Below are 14,263 nucleotides of genomic sequence, written 5' to 3'. Positions count from 1 at the left end.
AGGTTTATGTACAAGGTAACTATACTGTATCGCTCAGTATAACTACCATGTACCGTAACCCATTCTTTCTTCTGCCTTGGGCTGTTTTCATACAATAAATTGATATTAGGTATTCAATTTGAAGAGTTTTTACAATGGCTTTTGCCTTAGTTATCCATCATCTTAAAAAAAAAAGAGAGATGTAAAAATTCTAGTCATCACAGTAGGTTCCCTTCATACCCCGCCCCCACTTTGTCATTTTCCACTGCCATGAACACCATTTTCTGTCTCTTCACTCTTACTAGTTTTAACTGTTTGGGTTTCATATAAAGGGAATCATAGAATGTACTTTTTTGTATCTGGCTTATTTTGCTCACCTTAATGTTTTTGAAATTTATCAGTCTTGTGTTCATTAAAGTTCATTCATTTTTTTTTAAGATTTTATTTATTTGAGACAGAGAGGGAACAGGAGCTGGAGGAGGAGCAGAGGGAGAGGGAGAAGCGGACTCCCCACTGAGCAGGGAGCCTGATGCAGGGCTTGTTCCCAGCCTGAGCTGAAGGCAGACACACACCCCCCCTTTTTTTTTTAAGATTTTATTTATTTATTTAGCAGACAGAGATCACAAGTAGGCAGAGAGGCAGGAAGAGAAAGGGGGAAGCAGCCTCCCCACCAAGCAGAGAGCCTGATGTAAGACTCGATTCCAGGACCCTGAGTTATGACCCAAGCTGAAGGCAGAGGCTTTAACCCACTGAACCACCCAGGCACCCCTGAAGGCAGACCCTTAACCAACTAAGTCACGCAGGCACACCAAAGTTTATTCTTTTTTATTACTATAAGTAGTTTTCCCTTGTGTGAATGTGTAATTTTTTTACCCATTCTTTATTGATGAACAATTGGTTTGATTACTCTTTGGGCATGTAAGATTGCTATAAACACTCTTGTACAAGTCTTCATGTGAACATGATATTGTAATTCCTTGTTGATAAATGCTGAAGGTAAAATAACTGAGTTGTGGGCGCCTGGGTGGCTCAGTGGTTAAGCCGCTGCCTTCGGCTCAGGTCATGATCTCAGGGTCCTGGGATCGAGTCCCGCATCGGGCTCTCTGCTCAGCAGGGAGCCTGCTTCCTCCTCTCTCTCTCTCTGGCTGCCTCTCTGCCTACTTGTGATTTCTCTCTGTCAAATAAATAAATAAATCTTTAAAAAAATAATAATAATAACTGAGTTGTAGGGTATGTGTATGTTTAACCTCCCAAGAATCTTACAGTTTTCCAAAAATGGGTATACTATTTACATGCCCATTAAGAGTGTATACGTTTGTTTTGTTTTGTTTTAGCAGTATTTAAGTTTTAATTGGTTTACATTCTCTCCTACATTTGGTGTTGTCAGTCTTTTTTATTTTAGCCACTCCAGTGTTATGAAATGGAATTTCATAGTATTTGTTCATTTTCCTGGGACTAAAGAAGTAATCATTATAAGCCCTTTTCCACATGCTTATTGTCTGTTCTTATGTCATCTTTTTTTTTTAAGACTTTATTTATTTATTTGACAGACAGAGATCACAAGTAGTCAGAGAGGCAGGCAGAGAGAGAGAGGGAAGCAGGCTCCCCCGCCAGGCAGAGAGCCCGATGTGGGGCTCGATCCCAGGACCCTGGGATCATGACCCGAACTGAAGGCAGAGGCTTTAGCCCACTAAGCCACCCAGGTGCCCCTGTTCTCCACTTCTTAAGTGGAGTGTTGTAGTCAAGTCTGTTGTCTTCCTTCTTTTTTTTTTTTTTTTTTTAAGATTTTATTTATTTATTTGACAGAGAGAGATCACAAGTAGGCTGAGAGGCAGGCAGAGAGAGAGGAAGGGAAGCAGGCTCCCTGCTGAGCAGAGAACCCGATGTGGGACTCGATCCCAGGACCCTGAGATCATGACCTGAGCCGAAGGCAGCGGCTTAACCCACTGAGCCACCCAGGCGCCCTGTTCTCCACTCCTTAAGTGGAGTGTTGTAGTCAAGTCTGTTGTCTTCTTTCTTTCTTTTTTTTTTTTTTTTTTAAGATTTTATTTATTAGAGAGAGAGAGAGCACAAGCTGTGCGGGGAGGAGCAGAAAGGGATATGAAGAATATCCCTTAGACAGCCTATTGAGCTGAGAGCCCAACATGGGGTCCATCCCAGGACCCCGAGATCATGACCTAAGCTGAAGGCAGACACCTAACTAACTGAGCCACCCAGGTGCCCCATCTTTTACTTTATTTCTTATTCAGATACTCATCTTTTTAATATGATTTGTAGGTGTTCTTTATAAAAGTTGGTTTTAGTAGTATTCTATCTCATATATACCTTGCAAATATTTTTTCATCATGTGTAATTTACCTGTTCTTTTTCCTACTTGATGAAAACTTAAAAATTTTTTAGTTTTAAAATCCAGTTATAACCATCTGATTTTAAAAAATGGATAAAGCAGGGTCCATGGGTGGGTGCCATTGGTTAAGTGACCAACTCTTGGTTTAAGCTAAAGTCATCATCTCAGGATGGTGGGATTGAGCCCTGCCTTTTGCTTCCCGTGCTGAGTCTGCTTGGGATTCTTCCTCTCCCTCTGCCCCTTTCCCTGCATGTTCTCTATCTCTTCCTCCCTCTCTTTCTAAAATAAATAAAGCTTTTTAAAAAAATGCATAGGGGCATCTGGGTGGCTCAGATGGTTAAGCATCTGCCTTCAGCTCAGGTCATGATCCCAGGGTCCTGGGATTGAGCCCCGTGTAGGGCTCCCTGCTCAGTGCAGAGCCTGCTTCTCCCTCTCCCTCTGCCAGTCCCTCCACTGGTGCTGTCTGACCCTATGCTCTGTCAAATAAATAAATAAAATCATAAAAAAATAAATAGTAAATAGTAACAAAATACATAAAGTCACAGGTTCCTGGGTGGCTCAGTCAGTTAAGTGGCAACTCTTTATTTCAGCTCAGGTCGTGATCTCAGTATTGTGATATGAGATCAAGCCCCATGTTAGGCTCACGCTGAGTGTGGGGCCAGCTTAAGATTCTCTCTCCATCTCTCCTCCCTTTAAAAAATGGATAAAGGTCTTGAATAGACATTTCTCCAGAAAAGATAAACAAATGACCAACAAGTACAACAAAAGATGCTCAATATCATTAGTTATTAGGGAAATGCAAATCAAAACCACAATGAGGGACCACCTCATACCCACTAGGATGGCTTTTAAAAAAAAGAAAAATAGGGTCACCTGAGTGGCTCAGAGATTAAGCCTTTGCCTTCACCTCAGGTCATGATCTCAGGGTCCTGGGATGAAGACCCACATCGGGCTCTCTGCTCAGCGGGGAGCCTGCTTCTCCCTCTCTCTGCCTGCCTCTCTGCCTAGTTGTGATCTCTCTATGTCGAATTAATAAATAAAATCTTTAAAAAAGAAAGAAAAATAATAATTATTGGAGGACATGAAAAATGAGAGATCCTGTGTTTCTGGTAATATGTGTGTAATAATATTGTAATTGTGTTTATGTAATATGATTGTAATATGATTCAGCTTCTGTGGGAAACAGTTGACAGTTCCTCAGAAAGTTCAACATAGAGTATCATAGGACTCACCAATTCCATTCCTACATATATACCCAAAGAATCAAAAAGTAGTACTCAAACAAGTACATGCACACACATGTTCATAACAGCACTATTCACAATAGCCATATCCATCAGCAGATGAATGATAAATTATGGTATATTCATACAGTGGAATTTTATTCATCTATAAAAAGGAATGAAATACTGATACTTGCTACAACATGGATGAACCTTGAAAACATGCTAAATGAAGGAAGGCAGGCATAAAAGATCACATATTATATAGCTATATGAAATATCCAAAAAGGATGTGAATCCATAGAAATGGACAATAAGGGGCGCGTGGGTGGCTCAGTGGGTTGAGCCGCTGCCTTCGGCTCAGGTCATGATCTCAGAATCCTGGGCTCGAGTCCCACATCGGGCTCTCTGCTCAGCAGGGAGCCTGCTTCCCTCTCTCTCTCTGCCAGCCTCTCTACCTACCTGTGATCTCTCTCTGTCAAATAAATAAATAAAATCTTAAAAAAAAAAAAAAAAAAAGAAATGGACAATAAATTGGTGGCTACCAGGAGAGAATGGGGAATAGGATTTTTTTCTGAGATGATAAAAATGTTTTGTAATTAGATTAAAGTGGTAGTTGTACAACATTGTGAATATACTAAATGTTATTGAGTTGTTCACTTTGAAATGATTAATTTGGGATGCCTGGGTGGCTCACTTGGTTAAGGATCTGGCTTGTGATTTCAGCTGAGGTCATGATCCAGCCCCACATCAGGCTCCACACTTAGCAGGGAGTCTGCTTAAGGATTCTCTCCCTCTCTCTTTGCCCCTCCCCATATGCCCTCACACACTTGTGTGCGCTCTCTCTAAAATAAATAAATCTTTTTAAAAAATGATTAATTTTAGGGACGCCTGGCTGGCTAGGTTGGAAGAGCATGCGACTTGATCTTGGGGTTGTGAGTGAATTTCAGCTCAGTTTAAAAATGCAGTTTATACATTTTTGTCTTCCAAATTTTTATTTAAATTCTAGTTAGTTAACATATAGTGTAGTATTGATTTCAGGAGTAGAATTTAGTGATGCATCACTTACATGTAATATTCAGTGGTCATCATAACAAGTGTTCTCCTTAATACCCATCATCCACTTAGCCCATCCCCTGCCCATGTCCTTCCATCAACCCTCAGTTTGTTTTCTATTTTAAGAGTCTCTTATGGTTTGCTTCCTCTCTCTCTTTTTTTTCCCTTCCCATATATTCGTCTTTTTTTTCCCCCAGATTCCACATATGTGAAATCATATGGTATTTGTCTGACTTATTTGCTCCATCCACATTGTTGCAAATTGCAAGATTTCATTCTTTGACGGCTGAGTAATATTTGTGTGTGTGTGTGTGTGTGTGTGTGTGTGTGAGAGAGACCGACCTTCTTTACCAGTTCATCAGTTGATGGACATTTGGACTCTTGCCATAGTTTGGCTATTACTTTTTTTCTTTATATCCTGTGCCTTTTGTGTTCTATCCAGGAAATATTTGCTTACACAGTAGTCCATGTCTTCTTTTGCTTTATGATTCTAAGTTTTATGTTTAGGTCAAATCATTCTTTTCAAATTAATTTTTGAATATAGAGTGATATAGGAATCGGGTTTATTTATTTTTACAGGGAACTAGTTGTTTCAGCAGGATTTATTAAAAAACACTTTCCCTTTTTGAATTAACCTCAATATTTTGTAGAAAATCTACTTGACTGAGTATGTGTGTGTCTGTTTCTAGATTTTATTCTATTCCTTTGATCAATTAAGTCTGCCCTTACACCAGTACCACATTGTTTTGATTGCTGATATATGTCTTCCAACTTTTTCTTCCCCCTCAAGAATGTTTTGGATATTCTTGGCCTTATTTATTCCCATATAAATTTTAGAATTAGCTTGTTTATTTCTTTAAAAGACGTGCTCGAAATTTAATTGAAAACTGCTAACTGGGATCGCTTAAATTAACTGCCTGTTTAGTTAATGGCAGAGTGATCTAAAATGCTTTTGAGGGACGCCTGGGTGGCTCAGTTGGTTAAGCGGCTGCCTTTGGCTCAGGTCATGATCCCAGGGTCCTGGAATCAAGTCCCACATCGGGCTCCTTGCTTGGCGGGGAGCCTGCTTCTCCCTCTGCCTATGCTTGCTCTCGCTTCTCTCTCTATGACAAATAAATAAATAAATAAACCTTTAATAAATAAATAAAATGCTTTTGAAAAAAATGTTTTACTTTGTTCTTTTCTGTCCATTGTTTGTATGTCTAGGTTACAAGGCAAATGCAAGAACACGAGCAGGACTCTGAGCTTAGAGAACAGATGTCTGGCTATAAGAGAATGAGGCGGCAACATCAAAAGCAATTAATGACTCTGGAAAATAAACTAAAGGCTGAGATGGATGAACATCGCCTCAGATTAGACAAAGATCTTGAAACTCAGCGTAACAATTTTGCTGCAGAAATGGAGAAACTTATCAAGAAACATCAGGCTGCTATGGAAAAAGAGGTAGCTGATTCAATATCATTAATTTGTTCTAGCTTGTAACCATCCCAGAATTAACGAAGATAACATTTTGATGTTAGAATATCTGTTCACCAGAACCAAGCAGATCAATTGGAGAGAGAGACACATAACATGTATAATGTCAGGTACTGAATCTGAGAACCAATAGACAGAGGATTATTTCCTGATACTTGCTAGATTTATAGTGTCACAGTGAGTAAGTCTTTCATTCATCTGTTCTGGGCCTCAAGGATGCTGGTTATCTGAAGAGTTTGATAAATCACCTATTAATAACACGGTTCAGGTCTCAGAAAAATCATTCGTGATTCCCTTTTCTATGTATTTTTTGGAAACTGTCCTTAAATATATAGCAGCATTTTTATGTCAAAGAATAACTGAAGATTAATATAGAGAGAATGTTAAAGATTACAAATTAAACATTGGGGAGGGTATGTGCTATGGTGAGTGCTGTGAAGTGTGTAAACCTGGCGATTCACAGACCTCTACCCCTGGGGCTAATAATACATTATACGTTCATAAAAAAATAAAAATTTATTTTAAAAGATTATAAATTAAGAGATTCAGATTAGGGGTTAGCCCATTAGTTTATTTATAAATAAGGTCATTTTTAGTATATGATAAAAGCAAATTTTTTAGGATTCTTGTTATGTGAAACCTTTTCTTATAAAGGTTTTTGATGTCCCATTAGTTTCATTTTATTTTGATAGTCCCATTTGTCAAGTAAAATGTAAGCTTCTTGGTAAATTCACAGAGTATCGTCAGATATGTCTAGCTAGTCCACATTAAGGCATTATTTATCATAGCTACCCTGTTCAACCTTCCTCCCCCCGAAAAAAAAAAAAACACTCTCGTACAATAGTAGAGAATTTAGCAAAATAATTTATGGTGTAAATAGACATTTGATTTTGAAATAATTAGGTGAAAGAATTATCCTGTTGGTCATGGGGTAGTATTTTTAGTAACTTAAGAGGTAGATACTAAATATTTAAGAAAGCAATTCATGAAATGGGATGTAGAATATGATTACAAATTTGTTAAAGAAATAGATACGCATAGAAAAAATTAGGAAGCATATACACCAAAATGTTTATATTGGTTATCTGTGCATGCTAAAATCTTGTAATATTTTCCTTCTTTGTGTTTTACTATACTTCCTAAATGTTCTACAACGATTATACATTGCATATATCATCAGAAATAAAGGGTGCCTGGCTGGCAAGAGTTGGTGGAATATGCAATTCTTGATCTCGGGGTTGTAAGTTTGATCCCCATGTTGGATATAGATATTACTAAAAAATAAAATCTTAAAAAAAAAGGAAAGCAGTAATGATACATATGTCTAATATTTAATATTTTCATATTATTTAATATATAAATTAAAGGTAAGTTTTAAAAATAAACATTATTTCATATTTGAGTCAACCAAGATAAATCATGGTTAAATTATATTTGTAGATAAATGTGTTTGTTTTTTATTGGGAGGAGAACATACTCCTGTTAAATGGAGAAAAGAAAGGTGAAAACCTTCTGACCCTGTACAAGGTCAACATTTTAAAGACGAGTTCCATTTTATTGGTTTTCTGAAATTCTAATGAAGATGCTGAGTACATCAGAAACCAGTATTGCACCATATTTTAACTGCCAAAAATTTAAATAAAAATAAATAGGGTGCTGAGTAATAAGTATTAATAATTTGTTGGTGATTTTTTTGATCATGGGAAAAAATGGTATCTGTGGTAATGCGTATTCAAATGCTGCTTTGAATCTATCAACTTAACTAATTTGGTCCATTTTTTAAAATTTTCTATAGGCTAAAGTGATGGCCAATGAAGAGAAAAAATTTCAGCAGCATATTCAGGCCCAACAGAAGAAAGAACTGAATAGTTTTTTGGAGTCCCAGAAAAGAGAATATAAACTTCGAAAAGAACAGCTTAAGGAGGTACTTATTTTATAAACATTTTCAAGGCAGTTATTTGCTTATTGATTGTACGTAATGTTGCTCAACTCATAGAACCTTGAAGATAAATTTTCTTTTGTTGTTTGTTAACCATGAAACGTATATCAGTTTGAATGAAAACATTGATGACCAAGATCCTCAATTGAGGAGCTGTAAAAAGAATCATCTCCTAAAAACATAAGTCATTTTATTCATAATAACTTTACTAAGCACTTTTTTTTTTAATTTTATTGATTTATTTGACAGAGAGATCACAAGTAGGCAGAGAGAGGTGAGGGGGGGAAGCAGGCTCCCCGCTGAGCAGAGAGCCCGGTGTGGGGCTCGATCCCAGGACCCTGGGATCATGACCTGAGCCAAAGGCTTTAACTCACTGAACCACCCAGGTGCCCCTACTAAGCACTTATTAAGTAAATGTCTAATTAGAAATAAAAGTATGTGAGCTGTAAAAAAAAAAAAAAAAGAAAAAGAAAAGAAAAAGAAAAAAGCCACACATCTCTTTCATTGAAAGTAAACCATTCCAGGGGTGTCTGGGTCGCTCAGTGGGTTAAAGCCTCTGCCCTTGGCTCAGGTCATGATCCCTGGGTCCTGGGCTCGAGCCCCGCATCAGGCTCTCTGCTTGGCGGGGAGCCTGCTTCCTCCTCTCTCTCTGCCTACTTGTGATCTCTGTCTGTCAAATAAATAAATAAAATCTTTTTAAAAATAAAATAAAATAAACCATTCCAGGGTGCCTGGGTGGCTCAGCTGGTTGGGTGTATGACTCTTGCTTTCAGCTGGGTTTGTGATCTGGAGTTTTGAGATGGAGCCCTGCCTCAGGCTCCATGCACACCAGGGAGTCTGCTTGAGATTCTCTCCCTCTGCCTACCCCAGCTTGGGTGTATTCTTTCTTTCTCTCTCTCTAACAAATAAATCTTTAAGTAATCCTTTAGGGATACAAGGTTTGTGTGCTTGCATGTGTATGTTCATTCAGAATAATGGTTCTCAGTATAGGGGAAGGGACATACTAGACTTTTGGTGGGGTAATTTCCTGGCAGAAGATTTTGAGAAAGATACCTGGTGATTCTCGAGAAACTATACAGAGGGGGCATCTGGGTGGCTCAGTGGGTTAAGCTTCTGCCTTCGGCTCAGGTCATGATCTCAGTGTCATGGGATCAAGCCCTGCATTGGGCTCTCTGCCCCACTCTCTGCTGCCTACTTGTAATCTCTCTCTCTCTCTCTCTCTCAAATAAATAAATAAATAAATAAATAAATAAACAAATCTTTAAAAACAAACAAAAGAGCAGAGGATCATCGGGGAAGGGAGGGAAAAATAAAATAAAATGACCGAAATCAGAGAGGGAGACAAACCATAAGAGACTCTTAATCATAGGAAACAAATTGAGGATTGCTAGAGGGGAAGTGGGGGAGGGGTGCAGTAACTGGGTGATAGGCATTAAGGAGAGCATGTGATATAATGAGCACTGAGTGTTATATGCAACTGATGAATTACTGAACTCTACATCATGGTACACTATATGTTAACTAATTGAATTTACATAAAGTAACTAAAAAAATATACCAGGTGATTCTCTGTGTATGTGCCTGTGTTATTCTTGTCACTTCCTATAGTGTATGCATATATACCCTCATTTGAGAACTACTGATTTATGTGTTTTTTATTTTTATGTGTTTGAATATCTTATGAGCTTAAGTTACAAAGACTTGGTCTCTATCTTGAATAACAGAGGAAGGACCATAAGGTTAGTAGTCTTTAAAAAATCAATTTAGACTTAGAAAAGATGGCTGATTTGTATTGTCTGCGATATTGATGGCTTTTTAGGTTGAAGATATACTAATATTAATATCCTAAGACTTGTCTCATTGAGTATATGATGAATGTTGTCATCTTGCCCAATATAAATGCATTTTCATGTAGGTAGTTCTTGAGATGATATTTAAAGTACTGTAGAAAAGCACTGGTTTTTGTTTGGTGTTTATTAATGCTAAATATATTTTTTAAAGATTTTATTTATTTATTTGACAGAGGGAGATCACAAGTAGTCAAAGAGGCAGGCAGAGAGAGAAGGGGAAGGCGGCTCCCTGCTGAGCAGAGAGCCAATGCTGGGGTAGATCCCAGGACCCTGAGACCATGGCCCAAGCCAAAGGCAGAGGCCCAACCCACTGAGCCACGCAGGCACCCTATTAATGCTAAATATTAAATGCCACTCATAAAAAGGGTCTCTATTCTCCCATGGTTTTGTTGATTTTCCATTTAGTTTCCAAGTTTTTTATATTGTGTATATCCATAATCTTGCCAGAAGCTTGATGTTTAGAATGTTAATAACCAAGTGAAACATAACTGTATTTTAGCTCTAATTTTAATTTATATATGACTTTTACCTGAAAGCACTACCTTCTCTCTCTTCTTGGGAAGGATTTAAAAAAAGATATGTTTTACTTCATTTACCAATCATTGTGTGCTTTTGAATCATCCTAAGTGTAGCTGTGCTAAACCCAAAGATATACATGTTTTCTAATATACTTTTCCTCTTTACCACTGGTCACTCAAGATAAAGGAAAACTGTTTCCTATCTCCTTGAGGTCATTGCCCTGCCTGAGCACTAGAACAGACATAAGTTAAATACTTTTTTTTTTTTAAGATTTTATTTGTTTATTTGACAGACAGAGATTACAAGTAGACAGAGAGGCAGGCAGAGAGAGAGAGAGGGAAGCAGGCTCCCTGCTGAGCAGAGAGCCCGATGCGGGACTCGATCCCAGGACCCTGGGATCATGACCTGAGCCGAAGGCAGCGGCTTAACCCACTGAGCCACCCAGGCGCTCAAGTTAAATACTTTTATCTAAATTTATTAGATACCAAATTTTACATTAACTCTATTCATGTAGTTAATTTTTATGTATTTTGAACTGAGTTTTTTATGTTGCCAGGAACTGAATGAAAACCAGAGCACCCCCAAAAAAGAAAAACAAGAGTGGCTTTCAAAGCAGAAGGAGAATATACAACATTTCCAAGCAGAAGAAGAGGCTAATCTTCTACGACGACAGAGGCAATACCTAGAGCTGGAATGCCGTCGCTTTAAGAGAAGAATGTTACTTGGACGCCATAACTTAGAGCAGGACCTTGTGAGGGAGGTATGTTTAAATGATGGGGTATCAGAAATAAATCTGTTGCATCCCAGCTGCAAGACATTTGCACTCATAATTCCCTGGCCTAAATCCTTCTTTCCCAGATATTCAATCCATATCGCTTGCTTTCTCCCTTTAAATGTTCTTCTTTGCACTTCTTTTTCTTATCCATATACACTTTTGTGGGGGAATCTCTCTCCTCAGCTAGAATGGAAATTATATGAAGCCACAGGTTCTGTTCAGGTCTTTATATCCCTATTATCTGGCGCATAGTAAGCATACAGTGTTAACTATAAATATTAAATCCATGAATAATGAAGGAAGTATTAACTTTTAAATGAGAAAATTAATTGGATAATTTATGTTTTTTGATTTGAGTTGAGTGCCATGAATTGTGTGTTACCATTTAATACATTGCTATAACTATGTAATTATTAACTGGGCAAATGCAGAAACTCTTACCACAATGAGAATAATTGTTTTTATTATCAGGAACACCTAGGAGCATAAATAAATTTATTTCCAAGGTGGCATAAAATAAGCTTCAAGTACAGTGTAACTCTTCTGTGATAGTTAAAGAATTTAAAAATAAAACAGTTGAGGGACACCTGGGTAGCACAGTTGGTTAAGCTCCCAACTGTTTTGGCTCAGATCATGATCTCAGGGTCATGGGATTGAGCCACATGTCAGGCTCTGCATGGGTCTCCCTGCTTGGCTAGGCTCAGAGTCTGCTTGAGATTGCCTCCCCTCCCCTGCCTGCCCTACCACCCTCCCACTTGTGCTCTTACACAGGCATGCTGGCTCACATGCTCTCTCTCTCTCTCTAAAGTAAATAAATCTTTTTTAAAAGAAGTTTTATCAGGGGCGCCTGGGTGGCTCAGTGGGTTAAAGCCTCTGCCTTCGGCTCAAGTCATGATCCCAGGGTCCTGGGATCAAGACCGGCATCGGGCTCTCTGCTCAGCAGGGAGCCTGCTTCCTCCTCTCTCACTTCCTGCCTCTCTGCCTACCTGTGATCTCTGTCAAATAAATAAATAAAGTCTTTAAAAAAAAAAAGAAGAAGAAGAAGAAGTTGTTTTATTAGTTAGATGAGAATAATTCAAAAGGCTATTAACATGGGGAGATGGGCAGTAGTAGTAAGTATAAACTGATACTGCCCTTTTGGAGCATAATTCAGCAATAGCTTCTTTTTTTTTTTTTTTTTAAGATTTTATTATTTGAGAGAGAGTGAGAGGCAGATGCAGACTCCCCACTGAGCAGAGCGCCCAATGAGGGACTTGATCCCAAGACCTTGAGATCGTGACCTGAGCTGAAGGCAGATGCTTAACTGATTGAGCCACCCACGTGCCCCACAGCAGTAGCTTTTTTAATTTATTTTTTTAGAGAGAGGGAGAGCATGAGGAGTGAAGGGACAGAGGGAGAGGTAGAGAAAATCTCAAGCAGGCCCACACCCAGCGTGGAGCCCATCCAGGGCTCAATCTCACTACCCCGAGATCATTACCTGAGCTGAAATCAAAAGTTGGACGCTTAACTGAACCATCCAGGTGCCCCAGCAATAGCTTTTAAAAATTTAATATACAGGGGCGCCTGGGTGGCTCAGTGGGTTAAAGCCTCTGCCTTCGGCTCAGGTCATGATCCCAGGGTCCTGGGATGGAGCCCCACATCAGGCTCTCTGCTCAGCAGGGAGCCTGCTTCCTCCTCTCTCTGCCTGCCTCTCTGCTTACTTGTGATCTCTGTCTGTCAAATAAATAAAATTTTTAAAAAATTTAATATACACATATGTTCTTACCCACCAAATCCACTTTTGGAACTATTATCTTAAGGAAATAATAACATGATTATATGGTGCATTGCGCATGGATATTTACTACAAATGTGTTTAAAGCAAAAGAATGGAAAAATTATGGAATTGTAAAGCAGAAGCTTACTATTGAAACTTTAAAAAATCTTTATTTACCGATCTGGTTGGGATATATGTCCATTATGTTTTTAGTTGAAGAAAGCATATCACATGCCTATAATGTATTTTGGTATTTAGTTTTAAAACTGTATGTTTTGAAAAATAGATGTGTCACAGTAAGCATGAGGGCAATTTTAGGAAGCATTTGTACCAGACTCTTGGCCTCTGGAGCTCTGGAGAAAGAGTTTGCAGGGGCAAAGAGGGCAAGTTCGACTTCTATAGTGTGTGCGTGCGTGTGTGTGTATGTTACACTTGTTCTTTTTAAAACTTTTTTTTTTTTTTAAGATTTTAAACTTATTAGAGCACAAGCAGAGGGAGCAAGAGAGGGAGAAGCACGCTTCCTGCTGAGCAGGGAGCCTGACATCAGGCTGTATCCCAGGACCTGAGCCAAAGGCAGATGCTCAACCAACTGAGCCACCCAAATGGCCCACACTTGTTCTTTTTAATCTGCAAAAAAAAATTATCGAGCATGATGTGCTAAGTATTATTCTGAGACCTTCCCATTTATGAACTTATTTCTTCCTCACATTAGATCTTTGAAATAGCTATATTATCTCCATTTGAGAAGTGATGAAGCTGAAGGGAAAAGTTTAAATAACTAACCCAGGGATTTGCAGGTCATAAATAGCAGAGCTGAGATTTAGGATACAGGCAACCTTGGGGCACTTGGGTGGTACAGTTAAGTGTTCGACTCTTGGTTTGGCTCAGGTCGTGATTGCCATGTTGTGAGATGAAGCCCCAAGTAGGGCTCGATGCTTAGCTCTGCTTAGGACTCTCTCTCCTTCTCTCTCTGCCCCTCTCTACCACAGGTGTGTTCTCTTTCTCTCTCAAATAAATAAATCTTTAAAAAAAAAAAAAAAAGGAAATAGAATACAGGCAGCCCAGCTCTACAGTCCATATTCTTTTTTTTTTTAACAGTTTCATTCTTTTTATTCATATATATTTATATATACATTTTATTCATTTAGATTTCTCCAAATATCCTTTTTTAAAAAATTATTTTTATTAACATATAATGTATTATTTGCCCCAGGGGTACAGGTCTGTGAATCATCAGGCTTACAGTCCATGTCCTTAACCACTACACTATACTGGGTGTGCTCCTCCTAATAGAATTGAATAGTATACTCTGAAAAAATTCAAGGAATGGCTTATGAACCCTC

At 38.5% G+C, this 14,263-nt stretch overlaps 2 protein-coding genes across 3 annotated transcripts in view; one reads left to right on the top strand and one right to left on the bottom strand.

Moving 5' to 3' along the window:
* ALDOC (aldolase, fructose-bisphosphate C) overlaps window positions 1–14,263 on the bottom strand; it is a 1,020,901-nt gene that overhangs the window by 839,812 nt on the left and 166,826 nt on the right. The gene's annotated exons all lie outside the window — the stretch shown is intronic.
* Window positions 1–14,263, top strand: part of TAOK1 (TAO kinase 1) — a 166,398-nt gene that overhangs the window by 125,548 nt on the left and 26,587 nt on the right. For both annotated transcript variants that reach the window (XM_082707056.1, XM_082707057.1), the window contains 3 exons: window positions 5,812–6,048; window positions 7,877–8,005; window positions 10,946–11,149. In XM_082707056.1, coding sequence (XP_082563182.1) covers window positions 5,812–6,048; window positions 7,877–8,005; window positions 10,946–11,149 — 570 coding nt within the window. The remainder of the gene's footprint in view (window positions 1–5,811; window positions 6,049–7,876; window positions 8,006–10,945; window positions 11,150–14,263) is intronic.

Source organism: Mustela nivalis (assembly GCF_964662115.1).
Source record: "Mustela nivalis genome assembly, chromosome: 17".
NCBI classification, from domain to species: domain Eukaryota; kingdom Metazoa; phylum Chordata; class Mammalia; order Carnivora; family Mustelidae; genus Mustela; species Mustela nivalis.
Note: the sequence above shows the minus strand (reverse complement) of the source record. Positions and strands in the feature narration are given on the sequence as shown.